General features: G+C 39.4%; 1 protein-coding gene across 3 annotated transcripts in view; it reads left to right on the plus strand.

The window, feature by feature from the left end:
* Positions 1-23354, plus strand: part of SHOC2 (SHOC2 leucine rich repeat scaffold protein) — a 71907-nt gene that overhangs the window by 15812 nt on the left and 32741 nt on the right. For 2 of the 3 annotated variants that reach the window (XM_074590001.1, XM_074590002.1), the window contains exon 2: positions 11691-12628. In XM_074590001.1, coding sequence (XP_074446102.1) covers positions 11926-12628 — 703 coding nt within the window. In that variant the 5' untranslated portion in view covers positions 11691-11925. Of the gene's footprint in view, positions 1-4128; positions 4144-11690; positions 12629-23354 lie in introns of those variants that run through there. The other variant, XM_074590003.1, reaches the window with a different exon arrangement.

Below are 23354 nucleotides of genomic sequence, written 5' to 3' on the forward strand. Positions count from 1 at the left end.
CAGAATTGTTAGTATATGTGAAATAATCTTTTAATCAGGCTCCTAGTTATGAACAAAACACTATTCGGTGCCATTTGGAGTCTTCTGGGTGTCAGGCTGGAGTTTAAGATGTTGTGTGGTTAAGGCTCCTCGACAGCAGGAATGAGCATGAGGAGTATTTGTGGCAGGTCTGGACTTTAGGTGGTTCGTCGTAGGAAGGTGAATAGAGCTTGCTTTCTCTTCCACATTTGTTTCAGTTTTATTTTCTTTCCTGGGAAAGAAGTCTCTGGGGTTGTCACTAGAATCTTGAAGAATGTGGATGAACTTGCAAGAAATTCAAATGTTGTCATCTTTGGGGTTTTTTTGTAATGCTCATGCATTAAACGTTGATTGGAGAAAAAAAACCAAAATGTGTAAAAACTAAACAAAGATACTCTAAGAAGTTACGAAAATTAAGTTTGCACTATAAAGCAGGCAAAATTAGACAGGTGTGAATGAGATGGCTTCTAGTGCTTTAGGTGACCATGTCTGTCAGAATGTGTTTAATACATCTCCAATTATTACATACTTTGCCTTCTTTAAGACCCCTTCTCCATGCAGTGTGTAGGAGCAGGAGTGGTGTTTGACTGATTACTGTCTCAATATTTTTATATCTGTGATATTCTCTTATATGGAGTTTCTTACCAGCTGCCTCTTGCCTGCCACCCATGCCAGCCAGCCTCCCATCCCTGTTCTCCCAGCTCCTGCCTGTTTCTCCCCTCCCATATTTCTCAGCTTGCCTGTGCTCCAGGCAGGAGCTTTTCTCCTCTGTGTGGCCACTGTGACCCCATGGAAGGTGGGGGGAGGATGGTAGGAGGGTGTCTCAGGCAGATAGGAAAGGCCTGTTCAGCCACTCTGCGTTTGACTTGCTCTGTGGGAAAGCCTTATTTCAAAAGAAGTCGGCGTGTAGGAGTCGAGGAGGTGAAACAGGCTCAGGGTTTATGAAATACTCGGCTCTTTGTTGCCAGAGGAATTCCTTGCAGTTTTCTTATTAGAGGTTTGAAAGTGGCCAGGAGTGAATATATGGTGAAATTCACTGTGGCATCAGACATCACCTTAACAGATTTGAAGTCCATAATTTAAAATGAAACGCCATAGTTTTTACGAAATCAGTGTTTAGGTTACCTTTGACATGAACAGAGTAACGTGCTTTTACCAGCTCTGTCTTATAAACAGCCAAACCCGATAAATTATCGTACCTTTTCCCTCTGTTCTCATGTCCCATCAAGGCCCCTCTCCCAAAACAAGTCCCAAAACCCCCAAGGGCTGCCAGGCAGCTGCTGGTAAACATTAGCTTTGAGGAGTGAAGTCTTAAAAAGTTCACCATGATTGAAGAAGCCTTTGCCACAGAGCATTGGCTGTATAGAGCTGTATACAGTGCTATCCGAATCACCCAGAATCCACATCTATTTGCTTAAATAGTATTTCCCTGCTTTATGTCATTATGTTTAATTCTCTTCTGCTCATGGGGGAAAACAGTTGAAAGCCTTGAAAAAGGCTTGGGAGCAATCTTATTCTCCATCACCTTATCAGGGTGTATAATGAGCCTACATTTCTATGGTGCTGTTAATTTAGGAAGTTCCCCAAGGTATTTCTAAGTTGCCTCAGCTTCTCCAGCTGTGGTTGAGCATCATTTCAAGCCGTGGTGCAGGACAGTGGTCTGTCCGTTGGAACGTGGAAGCTGTTTGACCATGTGCAGTAACGCAGCACAAGGGGGTAAGGACAGGGAGGGAATAATGCAAAATCCAGTTGAAACTGCAGGGAGAATCTGGGTAGGCAGAATGCAGTTAACCTGGGAAATCCATGTAGCGGTTAATAATGAGAATCTAGCTGGAGTGGACACACACACTACAGGAAAAATACCATTTCTCTTTGGCGGTTTGTAGTTCTTGCATCTGAATAAGGACTCAGAGGGTGGAAGTGGTCCATCACATCATGTTTAGGCAAATGTTTGCTGGAAAAAAGAGATGTGAGTATTTTAACTTAAATCCAGTTATCTGAAATGTAGCAGCTTCTTTGTACTCTTGTTCTATCAATATACTAACTTGGCCTGAATCATTTTGCCTTTGCCAGGTAAAATGCATTTATTTGAAAGGGTCATATTACAAAACCAAAACAAAAACTCACTGGAAAAACACTGGTTAAGCCGTAATGGGGGAAGATGTGTAGATCTTTTTGATTTTTTTCATCCAGAATATTCTAAATTTGTTTTGCATTCCTGTAATGTTTAACTGTATAATGTAAACTTTGGAAAAAATGTGCCATCCTGAAGAAAACAACTCTGGCTGATCATTGTGCAGTTTTCGAATAAATTTTCTTTTTACTTAATTTAGTTGTAACGAAGCGGAAATGTACACTTAAATTGGAGCAAATTTGATTCTGATGGTGGTTGGTATCTTTTCTCTGTAAAGAATGCTGATCTGTTGAAGGAGATATTTATTTTCTGAGAGCAGGTCAAATGCAAAGTATGTTAATAACTTCTAAAAGTGAGGAGATTTGTAACTGGAAACTTATGGGTAAATATGTATTTCTTTTTGGACTTTCAGCAGACACTTGTATATCTTCCAAACTTACTCATGTTAGCTGGAAAGTAGAAGTTATTGCATATATCCTTTTCTATACATTCATTATATTTAAACTAGGTGTTCGATAAAACAAACATATCCAAGCTTTTCTCATTTTAGCTGAAGATCAAGAACTGCGAATAATCTCAGCTGGAAAAAAAATTGAGCAGAGGCCAGATATTGTGCAGTGCCGAGCTGCCATATGTAGTTATTGTGGCTTTGTCTGCTAGAACATAGAAGGTAGAGAGTCATCGCTGTTTTTCATGTTCAGAATGGTCTTAAAAGTGCATTTTAAGTTGATTTTTAGATAGACTTTTTTTCCTAGCATAGTAACCCTCTGCAAAGGGATCTTGTGACTTCCACAGTTACTAATTATGGTCAGAAAATTCAAGGGACTGAGAGTCATCCAGCACTGAACTTTGTGAAATGGTCATACTTATTACATAAAAGCATGTTGAAGAAGATGAGCGAACTTACTGGATCAAATTTGGAGACAAAGAAACAAAGAGAAATGCTCCACTAAACAATATTTTTGCATTTTTGCTAGATAATTCTGCATTGCTGGTAGGAGCCAGGGTAGGATGCCACCCTGGATAGTAAGACAGCAATATTTTATTTATCTGAGATGGGAACTAGCATGTGGTTTGTCCCAATTTCTGTAGGATCAACAAAAATTAAGTTGATAATATAGATAATTAGTAGGTAATATATTGCTCTATGGTTGCTTCATGTGTTTACTTTCTCTCCTGCCCATCATTTTTGTTTTGTCTCCTGTTTGGTTGGTTTTGTTTTGATATGTTGTTTTATTGCCCGGAGGAAACGGTGAATAGAAGAAAAACATTTGATGCTGGTTTAAAGTTTGCATCATCACCTTTGGTGGGACCAGTGCCATTTTCTATCAAATTTGTAACAGCCATGTGTGGCAGGTGGATTCCTTTGTTTCTAGGAACTGTTGAGGGACCTGAGTGGTGGCGCCTGGGTGCTGCACAGTGGTAATAGTGAAGTTTGGTTGTTTTTTTTTTTATAGTGGAAAGTAAGTTTTTGCTACAGCAGGGTGATTTTTATTCAAAGAAGGGTATTGGGTAGATTGTTCTTGTGGCAGGTTGTGTGTCACCAGAGATGCAGAATTTGTATAGTCACAAAAATAACTGGATTTTCCTAGATTAATACGTCCATTTAGAATAACCTTTTTTTATGGTAGGACCTGTACCAAGACTGGGAAACTTGTTTCATCTACCAAGTTACGATTTTCAAATTTCATGTATTATGCAGGATTACACAGCCTGCCGATACAACAAGTTACCATGGAAACGGAGACATGCAGCCCAAAAGGTACATGCTGGGGGACCACACATGCACAAAGTACCTGTTTACATATTAAAATAAGCTGCCGCATGGAGTTAGCAGAATTCTTTGTACTTGCTCTTAGAGTCTATTTCTACAAAAACATGAAATGGTATTTTATAACTTGGCCGAAAAACTAGTGGGTTTTTTTCCCGTGAAGGAGAAGAAGACAAAGTGCTTCATAGAAATGATGTCGGAGCGCATAGAATGAATCACAGTATGTATATTTTTGTACTTGCTCGATGAGTTCAAAGGCAGGGCACAAAAGATTCTTTCTACCCCCTAGGAACTGAAGGCGTAGGTGACTTTCTGTCTGCTAGCGTGGAGCCTTCGTGTCATGATAGATCTGGACTTTGGTATGTGACCTGGCATTTAGTGCAATGAAGTACTTCCAGAGAGCAGCAAATCTGGTGTCTGGGGAATGAAAAGATGGATTTGAAAGCTTTGAAACCGGCAGCAGCATCCCTGTGCCTGTGTATTTGCTGTGGAAGGGCAGGATTGTGTCGGAAGCTGGGATGGGGTGTCCTGGGAGATACACCTGGTTCTGCAAGCACAAAGTGATCAACCTCCAAACACCTCTTGAAACTAATTTGCTTATTTATAGTAACTTCAGCTTTAATTGCACCTGAGTTTGTATGTAATTAGGTGCCTACAGTTACAGATGCATCTGCAGATTTAAGAAACCACAAGCAAAACATAAGCAAGCCTTCAAAAATGGGCTAGTTGTTGCCCCCTTGGTCTGATGTTTGTTGAGTTGTTCCCTCAACCTTCAGGTTCTGATGGAATGCGAGACTGGGTTATGCTCAGCTGTTCTGCAGCCGTGGAAGCAGCAAGCGGGCAGGGAAGGATCTTGGCTGTGGTCCTTTGGCAGATGAAGGTATCCTAAAGGGCTTAGCGGGCTCTCGGGGTCCAGGTCTCCTCACTGACCCAGCTCCACTGCTCGGGCCGTGCCTCTGGGGAGGCACCAAGCTGCTCCCTCGGTGTGAGAGGGGATTAGGGGGGAAAGTGGGGTCACACCCAGATATACGGAAATCAGGCTGGATTGAGTGGTCTGTAAACTACCATCTGCTGGCCATTCATTTACAGGACTGAGATGAATTTAATGGTCATCCTTCTCTGTTGAACAAGCCAGCCATTGCAGCTGGCGCTAAGAACCATTATAGTATTACGCTGCTGTCCTGTGCTCTGAAATAAAGGAGTTTTCTTCCCAAAGAAGAGAAAGTTGGCATATTCTTTTTGTCGAGATAGATGAGGTGATGTTTTTGATCTCTGGTGATGTGATGGCTGGCGGTTCCCGTGCTGTCTCCATACCTCTGAATTGAGGTTTTGTGTTCAGAGGAGCTGTGCAACCGCCGGGTGACTGATTCAGCACTTTGCTCCCAGCTGGTCTGCGGTGGCTGCAGCAGCAGAAGCTCAAATGCACTTACGCAGATGAAAACTCTCTAGGTCAGATGTTTGAAGCTAGTAAATTGTAGGAGAGAATGTGCTTTGTTTGCAAGTGACTCGTTGGCTTAAGCTATTTGGGTTTTGAAATGAAAGTAGTGACCCATCTTTTTTTGCATGTGTGGTATTGAGAATGGAAAGTCATTGTAGCTGTTTGGGCTGAGCTTTAAATTTCATCCATTGCGTATTGATGTGTTCATATTTGTGGTGTAGTGGAATATGTAATGTTTTTGATAATATCCCATGCTATTCTAAGTAAATGATAAATACTTTTAAGAAGGTAGATTTTTTTTTTCCTGTTTGTTTGTGAACAGGTGTTGGCTGCAATTACTAAACACCATTTGAACTCTGCCTTGTTGTTAAAAGCCACTTAGGTCTGACTAATCAGAATTTCCTAGATCAGAATTGCAAACTCAAAACATTTTGGTTTTTATTTTGTAGTATAATCATTGTCTGCTTACTCTGGAGTGACAACTATCAGCTGATTCCTTATTTCTTTGACGTGTTTAATATGTGGAATAATCCTTTTCTGGTTTTTGGCTTGAAAAGCCCATGCCATGGTGTATACGCTTTGGGTTGTTTAGTACAAGCACAGGATGAAGAGACAAATCATCCCTATTCCATGATATAAAATTAAACATGGAGTGAGGAATTTTCTTTTCAAATGCTGGCTCGTAGGTTTCTTGCTATGTTACAGAAGAGGTAAAATTCTGTTTTATTTGAGTGTAATGTATTAGGCTTTAGTGAAAATGATGCCTTAGATATCACATGCTTGGAGTATTAGAAATGTTTATGATTTGAAGTGCGTGTTTTGTCTACTGAAACACAGAACAGGAACCAGTAAGCATTTAAGTGGAGCTGTAAAGTCACCATTTTGTAAGATGATGTGCCACGGTGATGTTCCTTTGGCAGAAAAGGCTGTGGTTGGTTAGCCTCAGCACTTGAGAGGGAAATATTTCAGCAGTGGGAGAAGTATTTCAATTAACAATTTCTTCTTCAAGCCATCTCTCTCAACTTACAGGGAACTTTCATGTACTTGCAAGTCACAAGACATGTAATGCATCCTCTTGAGAACAGAGGGACTGCTGAGAGAGGGCTACTCTTGTGGAGGGACAGCCTCTTCTGGAGGTGTCCCACCGCCCCAGGGCAGGAGCAGTGACACTTGCAGTGGGACCTTGGTGCCGTCAGCGAGGTGAGCTTTGGCCGTTCCTGCTGGCTGGCTGCCTCCAGCACCTGGGGTTTGGTCTCCTTGGCACCAGTGCAGCCCTGCTGCTGGTCGCCTGATGTGGCATTTCATTAGAGAGCTGCATGCGCACTGCTTGGGAGTTTATCCATATAACATCGAATTTAAAACATGTAACTGGGGAGAAATCTGTACTAAGCTGTGAAGTAATATTGGCAGTGGATTTTTTTTTTTTTTTGGGTACTAAAGTTGCTCTGCAGTAGTGGGTAGGAGACAGTTAAATCTTTTACAGCTGCCTTTGAATAGCAGTTGGGTGAAAGCCTTTATCTCAAGCCTCATGTTGTATTAGATAATGACCAGGAAGCATCAGTATATATATTACCAAGTTGCAGGTGATTAGTTTCGTCTTATTCCTAGAAACGCAGACATGACTGTTCCTATGTTACCACATTTTTTTATGAAACATTCATTGCATAAATGTTTTGGGTTCTGTTGTTCGGAGTAACTGAAATCTCTTTTCAATTACTTGTACATATGAAAAAAAGAATCAGTAAAATATACAATGTTGATGTCTTAGTATTTTTCAGGCAGCTAAGGAAGGTGATACAGTTTAGGCTGAAGTTGTTTATGTTTCTGAAGTTTCGTCAGTTACAGTTGACAGACAAAAAATACATACATCTGGATTATGTTCACCAGACATCAGGAGGAATGAATCAAAACTCTGATGCTGGTTATTTATAGCTATTTACAAATATTTTACTTAAAAAAAATAAATATATACATATATATATATTCGGAACAGGGAAGAGATTATTTTCCTTAACTTCTCTACAAGTTTTATTTTCCTTCATATTCTGCAAGAGTCTTACTTAGTTTCCCAAATTCTCCAGCACATAACAGTTAAATGTTTTTATGTCAATTAATATTGACAGGAAGTCAGTTTGAACAGCATTGGAAAATGGAAGTAGTTGGCAGAACTGGCTAATTTCACTGAATTTCCTTTTGCTAAAAATATCTGTAAAAGAAGCTCTCCTTTTGAGATACAATGAATGCTTGTTTGACTGTAGTTTAGAATTGATGATGACTCTTGTCCTTTAACCAAAAGGGCTTGAAAAATATGAATAACCTTTTGAAACATATTTAGCTTCCTTTGTAGTATATGTAATTACGCTCACGTCTGCCAAAAGTTTATATACGTGCTTAACTTGATGTATGTGAGTAACCCCACCAGCTTGAATGATCTGCAATAGAAAAATTGTTCTGTAGAGCTGCTTATGTGAAGTTGAGCATTTCATTTGTATACATGTTGGTAGGGTTAAGGAGTTCTGCGTGTAGTTGCTCTGTTGAGTTTTGTCTCAAAACTCGGTCATTAATGTATGAAAGGGCAAGATTTTAGTCCTGCTAACTGAAAGCATACAGCATCAAATATGTATTCTTATTTATATTGCATGCAAATACATTAAAAATTATTTTAGATAGGTTGTGACGACATGTATTAGAAGTTACAAAATGCTAGAAATAGGATGAGTTTCATATAGTTGTTTAGGTCCTGTGCTGCCTCTGTGTTATGATAGAAGAACATCATACTGTACTTACAGGACAGCCTAGAACAGTTGTTTCACAGACTTGGCCAATTTGGGCGGTAAGTCAGCATTATTTAGCTAGGAAGACTTCTTGCTTGGACGTGTTTCACTTGTGGAAGTTAGTGATGTATGGTGACTGAGGGGATTTTTGCTACGGGGGTGGTGAGACACTGGAACAGGTTGCCCAGGGAAGTTGTGGATGCCCCATCCCTGCAAGTGGATTGGGATTGGATGGGGCTTTGAGCAGCCTGGTCTAGTGGAAGGTGTCCCTGCCTATGGCAACGATTTTGGAACTAGATGATCTTTAAGGTCCCTTCCAACCTAAAACATTCTATGATTCTATTTTAAGAGCAAGGGTTGTTTCATGAATTACAGTTCGGCCCTGGCTCTTGCACTTGCCGGGACTTTTTCCGCCTGAAGTAAACAGAGGGGAAGAAAGATTGCAGGGATGTCAAGAGTAATGGGAATCACTAGGACATAAATGTTGCCTTGTGGCAGAGGATTTTACTGCTTCACAGAGTGACTGGGTGAAACCCAGCTGGTACCTGCTGTACTTCTGCAGGGTGGTGGGACCTTCTGCTGCTGGGAATCCCAGCCCCGGTGAGTGGGCAAGGGAAAGGGGAGATACTGGTGTCTTAGGGGTGTCTCGGCCTCTGGAGAGGTGAGGCTGTTCCAGTCAAGGCATTTTCTTTGATGTGATTCCCCCCACCTTGGCTTTTGTGGTGTTTCATCTGGTAAAGGTCTCATCATAACCTTTTTCTTCTACTTGTAGTCGTTCTAGGTATTAGAGAATTACTCTATTTGGAAAGAACAGCTAAATCTTCTCAAACTATTTTAAGTACCTTTTGCAGTCTCAGGCAGTAATTAAAATCCTCAGTAAAGAGATAACAATGACATAGGTGCAGTACATTTAACTGTTAGCCTTTTGTCAGTCTGAACAGGGAGTGCATTTTAAAGGTCGGCTGCGCTGCGAGCTTGGCTCCAGTTTCCATGTGTGAGAAAACCACGGCTGCCTGTGGCTTGCCTGCAGGTTGACTGCCTCTAACATCTTCAACTGTGGGGCGATGGTGAAGTCTTTGGGTCGTGACCCTTTGTATTTTGCTCTGAATTTTCTTTATATGTTTCAGATGATGTTTTTAATGACTTCTCAATTTTTATCCTTTTGTATAAGCAAAAGATTGCTGTTCCTTACCAGAAAATGAAACGTTAAACTGGCATATTGAAACAGGGAGCCCCCCTCGTCTTTTTTTTAAGGTACAATTAAAGTAATTGCTAACGAAGACAGTGAAATGCGTGCAGATTATTTGGAGCATTTGCACTACCGAGCTGCTTTCAGCAGTGCTAATCTCCAGCCGTCTTTCGTTTCTGAGGCTCTTTCAAAACCTCCTTCAGCTGCAGTGCACATAAGAAATGAAACAAATCTCTTGGCGGGTTCTAAATTTGATTAAATTGAAAGCTCATGAGAGCAGCAGCCCTCTGAGTATTTTGCACTTAGGGGTTTGATGCGGAACAGTAGCTGTCTGGCACTGCTACGTGTTTTCTGTGTATTATCAGAATTTAGAAACTGTGTTAGTTCTCGATTCCTTGTTTTATTTTTCATACTGAAAACAAGTTTTCAGGCATTTCAGGCGCCCACCCTTTAGTCAGCTTCGTTTTTGCGTTTTGGAGTCATTACGTTTCCTATTGCTGGAGTTTTACAAGCATGTAGATTATACAGTGCTGAGAACAAGTTTTAAAATACAGTGTAGTGAGGTTGGTAATCTTGAGGATAGGTCAGATTAATGGATGGTGTAAAAGCTGGGTGGAAATCTTAAGGATGCAGTAAGGAACCGGGCTTATGCTGCTTTAGAGAACTCTGCGTTGGAGAAAATTTCCAAGTTAAAAGCTGCTGTTGTTTGCTGTTGCCAGCAAATAGCCATGGTCCTTTGCAACAGAGTTGTCCAGAACACAGTAAGTGGAGGCAGTAGGGTTTTTTTGATATTATGGGGTTTGTAGCACACACTTTGTGATACTGCAGCAGTAATGAATCGGAGTGAGGGACTGGAAGGCACCTCCTGGGGGAGATTCTCTTTTGAGCTTTGTTACTAAACCAGCTTGATTTGCAGCTGAGGTAAAGTGGCTTGCCCTTCTTACCATCCTTAAATAGATTGTTCTTTACCTTTTTTTTTTTTTAAATGTGAACAAATATATTGAAGAAAGTGTGCTCCTTTGTGTTCTCCGGGCACATGTTTATACTTGGAAGGCAAGTGTACAGAGCATAACTATGCAATTAAAAATAGTTACTTGAGCTTCGCTGAAAAATGTTTGTATTTCTAGTACTTGATGGCTTAAGTATGCAAAATATTATTTAATTGATTTTGATTACGAGCTTTATGAACTTGTGTCAGAAGATGGAATGCTAGGACAGCAACACAGCTCCTGTGGAGGTTTTAAGGGTATTTTAACAGAGCTCAGTGGCCGGGGAAGCAGGGTACTCTTCTGACATACAAACGTTCTTCATCGGTGAATGCTGCATAACAAAGGAAAGTTAATTCTAGGCTAAAAGGTGAACTAACATGGAGGCATGAGATTATTGTTGCCATTGACTGACCGTTTATTTTCTTCCACAAAGATACATTCAAAATCTTCTCCAGAGTATTCAGAATTGGGAAGTTCTCGGGCATGTCATGTGTTTTGAACTGAAACATGAAGCAAAGCTACTTTCTCTGATGCATGGTGATTTTGTAAAAAAGAAAATGGGGCTCTACAGCTTTCAGACATCTGTTAGCTTATTAGGCTGCATTATAGTCATTAAAGGGGGGAAAATTCTGTCTAAATATTGTCTAAATAAAAATACTGTCTAAAGATATGTCATAGCCTACTCTCATGAGAAACTCCTTCATAATTTTACTTGTCTTGATACATATTATTTTTTCTGAGCTTTCAGTTGACTTTTGATAGGTTTATTTTAAAAATTCTCGTGTTTGCGTCTTCAAACCACGTGTAGCTGGTGACAACATTCTGTTTCATGTTAAAAGCAGAGACCTGCAGTTCAGAGCTGGTCAGAAGGCAGATCTCGAGGTGAAATGTTTGTGTTACAGTAGCATATTAGATTTCATTGTAGATTGAATTGAGACTCTTTTGTGCTGAAAGAATAAGTCTGTACAGGTTTGTTTGAAGAGGGAGGCATGTAAAATTATAGCAGATCTTTATTGACTGGGCATTGAGGGTAGAGGGAACATTCATGTTGATGACCAGAGTGTTATGCTAAGAACTAGCAAAGATGTAAGATGGTGACTCAAATGTAGTACTGAAGGCAGTATTATGTTTAAGAACTGTAATTTTTCTTTCCTCATGTATACTAATTAATGTAGCTTTTCTACCACAGTGGGTCTTCTGCGCAATATGTGTAGTATTTTTGTTTTAGCACTGGGTTTTTCATTGACGTTTGAAGAGAAGGACAAATCATCAACCTGAATTAGTGAGCACAGGCTTGATGTAGAAACATTCAACATTTAACTGGAGTTAAGTTTTATATTTACACTAACTTTGGCTTCTTTTCTCTCTATGTTCCAGAAGTACCAATACGGAGCATTTGACCTTCTGATCTCTACAGCTGAATCTCCTGATACCAGGATTAGGAAAGAGTGCCTTCAGAACCAATATGTAGCAAATGGGTATCACACCTCCGAAGCTTCTCCCTTGGTTTAACACTTGCATGTTTTAAGGATCCTTGTCGCCTCAGCAGTGAATTGTTCTTGTGAACTTCAGAATCGGATTTCATGTGGTGCTTGCTAAACATTGAGTCACCATGAGTAGTAATCTAGGGAAAGAAAAGGACTGTAAAGAGAAGGATCCAAAAGTCCCATCGTCAAAAGAAAGGGAGAAGGAGGCCAAAGCCTCTGGAGGATTTGGGAAAGAGAGCAAAGAAAAGGAGCCTAAGACCAAAGGGAAAGATGCCAAAGATGGAAAGAAGGACTCCAGTAGCACGCAGCCTGGGGTAGCTTTTTCAGTGGACAATACGATAAAAAGACCTAATCCAGCCACAGGTACCCGCAAAAAATCCAGCAATGCTGAAGTGATCAAAGAGCTAAATAAATGCCGGGAAGAGAATTCAATGCGCTTGGACTTGTCCAAGAGGTCTATACACATGCTTCCATCAGCTATCAAAGAGCTAACGCAGTTAACAGAACTTTATTTATACAGTAACAAACTGCAGTCCCTACCAGCAGAGGTGGGCTGTCTTGTGAACCTGATGACACTGGCCCTGAGTGAAAACTCTCTTACCAGTTTGCCTGACTCTCTTGATAACTTGAAGAAACTGCGCATGCTTGACCTGCGGCATAACAAACTTAGAGAAATCCCTTCGGTGGTGTATAGGCTAAGCTCTCTCGCCACTCTTTACCTACGCTTTAATCGTATAACTACTGTGGAAAAGGATATCAAAAACTTGTCAAAACTCACCATGCTTAGCATACGAGAGAACAAAATCAAGCAACTACCTGCTGAAATTGGTAAGTGATTACACTGATTGAAAAGTTAATTCTATGCTTATGTTCATTTTGCAATTCGGTTAAGTATACATAAACTGCCACTTCTCCAGGTGCCCTTCTTCATTTAAAACTACATAAAGTTATGCTCTTGATCATACCGTTGCACTGTTAGCGTATATTGAGAGTAACTGATACCTTGGAGAGAGATATCTCTCTCTCTTTTTTTTTGTAAAACAACAAATGCCCTTTTTCATCTATCACCTTAAAATTGGATGTATCTTGTTTTCATCTTTGCCTTGTGCTTTCACATATTGCGTCTTCAGAGCCCAGATGGTTTAGAAAAAAAAAAAAGATACAGAGGCATATTTCATTTTAAGATTTCTTTATAAATCATTTATGAACTGTTGCAAGTTAAAAACACATTATGGGCATGTTACAGAGGGGTGTGACCATGGTAATACAAGGTAGAATAGGTGGCTACATGCTCTTACCGTGAGCAAGCTGTTGGATGCCGTAACAGTTAATAATGTAGGTTAATGATTCATGAAAGCCTCTACCTTTTATAAGTCATGAATATATTAATACATGGACTCTTAATATAAAGTGACCAAATGCTGTATGCATGGCTAATGATTCTTATGACTTTTTAATGAATAATATTTGTTTTTCCAAACATTGTTACAAAAGTTTGAAAGGTGGTGGTGAAATAGTATGAAAGTGGGTTATTAATTTAAATAGTTCATTACGAAAAATGTGCTGGAATAGCTGTATATCAAGAACTCCTAAGTTGTTCCTAACCGGTTCTGCTTTGTGGAAAACATCTCTTTATCACACTGTTCTCAAGCAATATTTGAACAATGTATGTGCCTCATAGAAGGGAGATTCTACCATCAGTTGTTTTTTTTTCTATGTATCACTGATTTTTAAAATCCAAGCATAGCTTAGTTCCTTTGGTGGGGGGGACGGGAGGGGGGACACCCCACGTAAACTTCATGCAGTTGAGAAACTGCTCGGACTTAAAGTGTGGGGAAAAAAAGCTTGTAAAAGCCCTTGTAACACTGTGAGTAATAATTCCTGTGCCCTGCTTTTAAAAGGTGATGTGGGACTTTTTCCTTTTTCCTGTTAACCAAGCCAGTGTATGAGTATGTTAAGTGTTACTGAAGCTGGCCCCTGTGCTCACTAATTTGGCAAAGCTTGTTTGGATCCCTAATAGGTCTTTTTCAAACCAGCAGTGTTTGCCTCTTTCTCCTGCACTTTGATATGAAAGATACATAAGATAACATGTTCTTGATGGCAGGAACTCATGTCTGAAACTGCTAATCACGTTACCAGCATTGTCTGGTACAGAGAGCTCCTGGACATGATAACAGGAGAGAAGAAACGTAGTGAGGCTGTCGACTCTTGGTCTGAGCCTTTGGCTCCCTGTAGCAGCTGCAGAAACTGTAGCCACAGAAACACACTTTTGCTAGGCAAATATTAAATGGTTAATGTGGTGTGTTTTCTGATCAACGTGATTTTTGAGTTGGCATGAGCATCTCAGCAATCCTGGAAATTTCCCCTGGGAGAACTAAGGAATTATAATTTTGACCTATTTTGACACTTCAGTTTAAATCCAGCAGCCTCTTTGAATCTTTTACTAATCAAGGAATCATGCTGGAAACCATGAGGCTGATGTTTGCAAAAAAAACCAAACCCAACATACCGTGTGTTTCTACATACGCTGAAGAAATTGTGGCTGATGTAGCTGGTTGAGCTGTTACTACACAATTGCCAGTACTTTACCTGCGTCTGTCTGTGGCTCAGTTATTAAAGGTAATCTAGCAAAGAGTCAGCATCTAAGGTTCAACTGGGGATAGTATTACATAAATTTAAATTAATACTAGTGTGTGAAGAAAAAACTTTCATGAGTTGTTGCATTCCGGTGTTCGATGTTGCCCTTTAGAAACTTTTTGTAGGTGTGTTTGATACTACAGACATTATCGTTGCTGCGGGAACCTCTTTGTTTCTTAACTATTTTTGTTGTTGAATGCTTATGATTAGGTCTACATTAAAATATGTAATTTCTGTATGTGTTTGTTCACAGTAGTCTTGAAAGAGATCATGTGTAACAGTTTTTATGTAGGAATTTGGTAGGTATGTGTATCATGAAGGCATATATGTGACTTGCTGCTTTCTTTTGTATGTTTTTTATTCTGTCTTTATACAGGCAGTGTTGTCAGTTCCATATCAAACCCTAGCTTGAGAACATTAACTACTTTACTTCTGTCTCTGTATCTAGCAGTTAGTCGTGCCTTTATTTGTATTGTGATAATGCCCATGTTCCTTGTTACGGGTCAGCACCCCATTGTGAAAGGCATTTTAGAAGCACAAATGCAAGATGACTGTCACCCTTATGAAGAATTTCTAAGGGAAATCGCTATGTTGAACAGCATCTTTTTTTATACCAAGTAAATTTCTTTGGATAGGTTGCCTGCAATTGAATCAGTTGAAAAATAAATTAATTAAAGGATTTCTATGTTTAAATAACACAAATAATTTTAACTGCCAAGACATACAAAACAGACGTTTGAGAACTTTTTTCCTCAAATAGTAAAAACAGACATGATAGTTTCACTTTTGAAATTGATTTCTACTCACTCACTCACATGAGTCTTTGTTCTAGTAGAAAGATGAAATGTTTGAGTTGGAAACAACTGAAAAATGAAACTGCTGAGAAATGTATTTCTTACTTTCCAATGGAATTTCTCTGTTTCTTTAAACACTTCTTATTTCTCTATATTTTACATGTGCTCTTTAAAAAAAACACCTTGCCTTTTAAGTCCCAATGATTTTAATCCCTTGTATGTTTATACTACAGTTCCTAAATACTGTGGACAGGCAAACCCTCTTATATTATCAGCTTGTAAATAACACAGAAATTTTTGTTACTGCAAAGCAGGAAGTAAAATGGGGCCATTATCTTTTATAAAGCAATATCATGCGGAGCGTTTCAAATTCTTTTTAAAAATACCCCATTGTTCTAAGGCCTAAGGCTCACATATCTGATGGTAAGATAGTGTGCTTGTTCATATTTTTAAAAATTCAAAGCTTATGTAAGCTGCTGACTTGTCCAGCAAGGAAGAGTCCTGCAGCATATAGCTACGCTGTGTTCGTGTTGCTAATCTGGTACGCAACGATGCAAAGAATCCTGGGTTTTCTTTACTTTGTCTTTTGGAGGTAGATGTGCTACAAAAGTTTGGTTTGGACAAAAAAAGTAAATAAATTAAAACCCCCGCTTTCAGCTTGAAAGATGGGATCTTGCTACTGTTCTCTCAAAGAGACAGCATCAAGTGTGATGGAACTGAAGCCTGGTACTAGAGACTTGTGATGGCTTTCACTACCACTGAACACAAAAGATCAGTTCCATATAGTTATGGACTTCAGGACCTTGCTGCTTGCTCCAACTTTAGGACCTTGCTGCTTTAAAATAAAGGGTCACCTGATTTGTAAGCAGTCATCCCACTTAATTACTTTTCTAGGAATCCTTAGTCTTCAGCCTTATAAAATAAAGTTTATTTTCCTTCTACTGTCATTGAAAGCAATTGAAAGTAGGTCCTGGAATCTTAAGTGCTCTGATCTGAGACCTTTCTTCTAACACCCAAAATATCTATGTCTGGTTGATTTTTGTGCCAGTGATGTTTTGCTGTTCCTAGATGGAGCAGTTTCCCTCTGTTGCGTACATTTACTCTCGCACTGTATGTGCTGGCAGCAGTCATATTTTCTCCCAGCTATTACTCAGACCACAATTTTTTGTCTTGCATAAAATCTCCATTCCGTCACCTCGCTATCCATTCTCTGTGTAGTCTTATGTTTTGAATGTTGAGGATGCATGATCAGTTTGGATATACCGTTCCAGATGAGTTTCCCTCTTCGTGCTGGAGATAACTCTGTCCATGCATCTGGATCATACTGCAGCTGTGTTAGACTTATCAAATGCTCTTCTGACCACCTAAGATACCTGCACTCTTTGCCTTCTCTGTTCTCCCTCTCTGCCAGCAGCCAACCCTGAGATCCTGGTAGAACTGTACTCTTTTTTACACTACTAAATTTCATACGGTTTCCATTATTTTGAGTTACCCGTTTCTTCCAATCCCTCTAGCTTGCTAGAAAAGCCTTGCTTTCTGACTAAGTCATTGCTGAAGACACTGTGCAAGATTAGTCTTGAGGTGGATTCTTTAGAGTCCTGGAGAGGTAACCTCCATCCAAGCTGGTATTTTACTTTCAGCAAGTTGTAGTCGATTCCTCAGGTGTCTTGACATCTTCTACTAGGCATCCGAGTTTACTAGTTATTTTCTGCTTGCTGCTACATCAGACATCATGGAGTGTAGGCTGGCTAGACTGAATAAAGTAGATCTTCCGTATTTTTGTACAAAACTGTTAACTCTTTATGACAAACTAATATTTTACTACTATTTTTTCAAATCACTTTTTACTTGTCTCTGTTTTCATGCCTTTTACTTTCATGCCTTTTGTTAATGTTTCCTGCAAATTCTGTTGGTCTGTGTAGTGTTTAGATGTCTGTGAGGTCGTCAGAATCTCCCGTTGTTACTTCTCCTATCTACATTTTGAATTGATAGTCTCTAATGCTGTGGTAGTGTTCCTTGTTTGATAGATGACATGTAGAAACTATACTCATGTGATTTCAGAATAAGTTTCTAGAAATGCTTATCTAGAACATCTGCTGCTTGCTGTGCAAGCATACAGCATTGATACTTGTTCGAAATAGATTCCTTTTTGGGAAACCTGAAACTAACTCTAAAACATTTCTTCAAAGCCTGAGTGAAGGTAAAACATTTAACAAAATGTCATTTGCAAAAGACATAGTAGATCAGATTTTAAGTGGTCCTGGAAACTGCTTTAAAACAACTGACTTGTTACGGTGTGTACTGTCTGGAGGAAAACCTAGAAGAGGTGAACCTACCAGCACCAAGCTGCTGGGACGTAAGCTAAAGTTTGGTTCTATTTTGGGCATTAAGCTGTCTTTAGTAGTTAAACAACACAAACTTACATGAGGTGATTACACTGGGGGAAAAGTTGTTTTGCATTTAATACAAACATTTTAGTGAGAAAGAGGAAGTGTTATTATCTATGGTTAATAAACAGATATGTGTGTTTCTGGTCTTTTTTTTTTCTCCAGAATATAGTACCTCTCTTTCCCTTGCATCCAGTTCCTGTGTTATAGGTAGGATGATGACAATGAGGTTTCCTGTCTTTTCAATATTCAGAAGGCTTCTTAGTTTTAAACAGTAGTTTACTCAACTGAACTCACTCAGTAAACCAAAAAATGAAGAAAATATTACCTGTGCTTTGGAAAAAGATAGCTTTTAGTAACTCAGCAAATTCAGGCTCTAGGCACCTAGCAAGTCATTGCTACTAGTCATTTATTGGACTTCTCTTTGCACTTTTTTTAGCCACGTATATATTGCTTCTACAGGTTTAATGCAATTGAAATTATTTTAATAGACTGCATTGTAAGTTGAGGTCTTGATGTGCATTGTTGCATTTTCAAATATAAATAATTTGTGTGAATAAGACCTAAAAATATTTAAAAATCCATTTACCTGAAAACATATTCCAAGGTGGGGGTTTTTAATCTGTTTTTTTTTTTTCATGTTTAGCCAAAAGTTCTGTTCAAGCACAGCTGAATTAGGGAGAGTTTTGTAAAATGGCTGTGCTGCTCTGTAACAGCTTCATGATGCTGAAAGAGGCAGAATCCGCTGCCTTCCTCAAAGCTTCCCAGCTGCTCAGTCCTTTTACCTCCTTCATTCTTGCTGTTCCTTGGTGAGCTGATTTATCTCACCAAACTAACAGAATAATGGTCATGGGTTTGCTACTTTTGTAGCCTATTGCTTTAATTAGTCGAAATGAGTGAAGTTTCAGATAAGAGTGGAACTGGTGTAGGAAGAGGGGTGGGAGAGCGTGAACTGGAACAGGGAGACCAGGACTGCTACTTCTGCCCGCACTGAGCTGTAAAATTGGTGTGGCTGATGCCAGCTCACTTGGGAAACCTCACGGGTAGGGCTGCTCGTGTTGTGTAAAAGCATGTGAATCGCACTGGAAGCGGTTTGAAGAAGGACAGATTACCGTCTGCAGGGAGCTACTGAAAATGCATCAGGTCATATTTTCAGAATCTCTTTTTCTTCCTTTTCCCCCCTGATTTCCATGTCTTGTTCTACAAAACCCTGTGTAGCTTATTGGAGTCCTGGTAGCATCAGCTCAGCCCCACCTTCCTGAAGCAATTTTTTGTTATGTTTTTAATGTATAGTGGTGAGAATTCATTGATGCGAGATTGTTTATGGCAAAGCTACTCTATGTTGCTCTTTCTGAACCTGCTCTTTCTGAACCTACTCTTTCTCACAAATTGCATCCTACCTAATGGTGGTGATAGATTTTCAGAGTGCGTCTTTCCCAGTATCCTGCCACTGACTGTAGCCTTAAGCAAAGTTTGCATAAAACAGGGCAAGTGTATATATGAGACTTAACCCGACTCCTTTCTGAGATCCAGCTATTTTCATATCAGGGATTTCCTGAGTCTGGTGCAGTTTGTCCCTTTACTAATTCTCAGTAGACCCTTCTTCCAAGGGCTTGACCACATTTTTCTTTAAACACCTATAAATGCTTCGCATCCTTAGCAAGGTCCACAAGCTTGCTTTGAACGTTGTTCTTGACCAAAAGGTCACTGTTATGCAGGTGTTGAATATATCTAAATACCGAGTGCAAAAGCAGAATTTACCTGTTCATTTGGCTGTTGAATCTCTGGTGGCATCCATGAAATAAAACCTCAATGGAAAGGTTTCCATGTGGAAGCTTTGCCAAAACACAGTCTGGAGGGATAATTGCGGAAATGAGTTCACGAGGTGGACTCCAGCTTCATCGCCATATCTGGTAAATCGTCCATTCCACTGAGATCAAAAAGTTGAAGATTAGAATGGAAGAATGCGAACGCTTTGGTGAGTCAGACAGTCAGCACGAGAAGGATGAAAACCAGAGGAACTGTTTTGGGATGAGGCCAAGCAAACGCTTCAATTTGCAGGCTGTTACTTTAGCAAGCCTTTTGCATTTCTTGTATCGAGAGTTTTATTGCGTTCCTCCATGTTGTGTTGAAGGAATTGTTTTGCACAATCAAGTTGATAATATTTTCTTTGCAAAGGCAAGGTTGCATCTTATGCCAGTTTGGGATTTTTTTAATCTTCTCAGCACACACAGCGCAAATGTAAATAATATTGTCAACGTGGCTGAAATTACATTTGCATAGTTTCTGCAAGTTTCTTAAGACTCCAAATATTGTGTTTTCTGTCTGTGAATGCAACTCTTATTCTATGGAGAATCTGGTCAGGGCTGTTCTGCAAGGGAAATATTTTTAGATTGTAATTCAGGGAATCTGCCTACACCAGACTTGGAATGTCTCTGAGACTCTCTTCTGTTCTTCCCTTCCCCCATCTACCCAATATTTAGATCATTTGTGGTTTCTTCACTACTTTGAAACTCTTTTTCATAACACTTGCACCTGTTTGGTTTTCAGTAGCATAGACAGCAAACGAGATGTGTGCAGCTGCATCACTTCATGTCTACTCGTTCCACGCTGAATATAGTGCCTCCTTATTATATGACTAGTTAGTTGCAAAGCTTTTCAGTGATGCTCTGAATTTCGTTTCCCCTTTTTTTAGCAAACCTGACAATATAGAGAAATATTTCTTTACATTATTTGTATCTAGGAACCCTTCTCCTGTTTCAGCAGTTTGAAGGAAACCAAGTTGCGTTCCTGGGCTTAGTTGGCATGCTAATGCCTGCAAACACAGCGGTTGAGAATATTTTTATATTTTTGTATTATAATGTGATAAAAGCATGAAGTTCTGAACAGAAGCATAATAAATATACACACTGATATGTTTATGCTGCTCGCTAAAAGTCAGAGAAAACAACTGCTTATTTGATCCAGTTCTTTGGTTGCTTTCTTGAGATGCAGGAAGGGTGAAGAACTGGATTTTGGCCGGCTTCAGCTTTGGTGTCTAGGTTCTGAATCCTGTGAAAGCTCTTGTGGGGACGCAGTTTCATCTTGTCAGCTAGTCAAATTCCTCCTGATTACATTTTCTTTAGACTGGCTTTAGGATAATGATTAAGTAGTCCTGCCTTTTTGATTTACTCGCAGAGCTTATTGGGATGATGCCCCAAGTGTAATTCCAGTAAATACTGACAGCTTGTTAGAAGTCCAGCTTTTATTTTTTTTATGAAATATCAACACTGCAACTATTTTAACTGTTTGAATATTTTCGTAAGTCGTGAACAGAAGGAAATAATAATTTCCCTCAGGACTGCCCTTGCTAATGCAGCCCGGTCAGTGGTTAGCCTTTATTATTTGAGAGCGAGCACACTTGTTCCACGCTCAAAACGGACAGGATCCAAGATGTGCCCCCACGTTCAGCTTCAGCAGGATCCCCTGGTCCTTCCCTGCAGAGCTGTTTCCTCACAGGCTGGCGCGAGGCTGTACCGCTTCACAGGGTTATTCCCTGCTGGGTGCAAGGCTTCACCTTTGTCTTGGCACTTCACGCGATTCCTGTTGGTTTATTCTTCCGCCCAGCTCAAATCCTGCCTTGAGCCCTTGCTAAGACTGTTTCTCCTACATGTTTCACATGTTTGAAATGTTGTTTGAACAGGTTTTTAATTTTATTTAGATTTGTTACTTTCAGTTATAAACAATAAATAAAACATGTTTTGCTGTTGTGTCTTGTTGAAGCTTGTTTTAGACCAGTTTTTGAGTCTTTCTTTTCAGTTGAGCTTAGCTTCTGTGTTTTTGAGTGGTTCCCATAACTAAATCCTGTTGCACGTTCTGCAAATTCTAAATATTTAGCTGTGCTTATTTCTTACTTGTATGAGTATTTTAACTTCGGTACATAACTCACTTGTGACCATATTAAAATTGCATTCTTTCTACTCAGTAGTTCTTCTGTGTAAGTTATAGTTTTGCAGTAATAATTCAAAATAGCTCTGACTGCTTAACTCTTCTTCTGGGCAGTTGCTAATGCACAGCAAAAAGTTCAGGCTGTCTGTTACAGTGATGTTCTCACATCTCAGAGAGAGGGAAAAGATTCTGAAACTGTAAAAGTGTTTTGAATTTTTTCCTAAAATCAGGACAATTATCCCAAAGAGTTTTATAGACAGACTAAAAATTCTTTTGCCTTTTTTTCTTTTCTTTTTTTTGCCAGCAGAAAACCTAGTGAGACATGAATAACTACCAAAGTTATGGGAACTATTTGTAGCTTGTTCCCAGCATTGCTGATTTCAGATAATTATTCTTCAGAAATTAGTTTACAAGCACTGTTCTGACACACCAGCCTGAAGTCCCACTAATATTTGCATTCTCCTCTTCCTTGTGCTTTCCATAAGAGTCTTGATCCCCTTGCTGTGTCATCTGGCCCAGGATTTATCATGTTGTGAAGGATTTCATAATTTTCAATCTGCTTAAGCATGGACAGGCACGGAGTTAATCCAGTGGAAAACAGGCTATATTAGAAATTGTGTCTGCCATCCAACAGTGCTGCCTTCTGAGTGAATTAGTGATAGGAGACACTGAAGCCTCTTTGCTATTGCCCTATACGACTGTTAATTTGTGTGTACTTTTATATTTTTTTAATGAAGCCGTATTTTGTTTTTTAAATAGCCAAGAAGAGTTTTCAGAGTTACGTAAGTCAGGGCATGTAACTTGGTCCTCTTGTCATAACAGGCTTTCAAGGTTGGCCATGTAATGGGACTATAATTCTGCCTCATTATGCAGAAAACATTAGTCATTTCATAATGCTGTTTTTTTTCAGCAGGTATATTTAGCTTTGTCATACTATAACATTTAGTCTTTGTGCACATGAGAACAACAGTGAGGTGGTTGCTCATCCCACCTTTTTTAAGGATTGTTGAGGTGTATACTTAGCTGTATTTTTAACAATGTTTTGAAATGCAAGGTAGTTGGGAGTCTTTACAAACAATTTTATCTGAAAAATGTGTGTTAATTGTCTGAAATGTTTATCTTTTATGCTTTTAAAATACAAGCTTTTAAAAACTACATACTAGGATGTAACTAACCATTTTACGATGGTTATTTATAGAGAAACTGCCTTATGTATTTCATATGGGCATTACTTCTGCTTTAAAATCTTCTATTGTCAAGCCAGCTAGTACGTGCAGTTTCTGTCTGCTTTCTTGGCAGACTTTGAACTTCAGTTGCTTTTTTTCCATTGCAATTGCAGTGTAATATAGTATTTAAAAAAAAAAAAAAAACAAACCAAAAAGGCAACCTACCTCCCAAAAAAAACCCACCCAACTAACCCCAAGCCCCACCACCTTTCTAGTTTAATTGTCCTGAGGATGCTTGTCCTTTCAATGCAGTTGCAAGTAGTCCATAGAGGATCCTTTATTTGCTACTGTGAGTTTAAGATTTATCTTTTTTGGACATCACTTGTGGCGAAAAGAGTCAGTTCATTTTACCTGTGATTATTATTTCTCTACAGTAGTGCTTGCCTTGCTCTGGTGTTTTTGGGTGTTTGAACAGTCCTTTGGTGAAGTGATGCTGGAGTTGTCCACATGGTGAACTGGAATGAGTTTTTCCTTAGTAAACTGTTTTCTGGGTAAGGCTGATTTCGAGCTGCAGCACACTTCTAGCTGGTGTATTTCTGTTTAATTGATATGAAGGTGTTTCAGTGAAGTTTATGTAGTACAC

This window comes from Larus michahellis, chromosome 6 (assembly GCF_964199755.1).
Source record: "Larus michahellis chromosome 6, bLarMic1.1, whole genome shotgun sequence".
Classification (NCBI taxonomy): Eukaryota; Metazoa; Chordata; class Aves; order Charadriiformes; family Laridae; genus Larus; species Larus michahellis.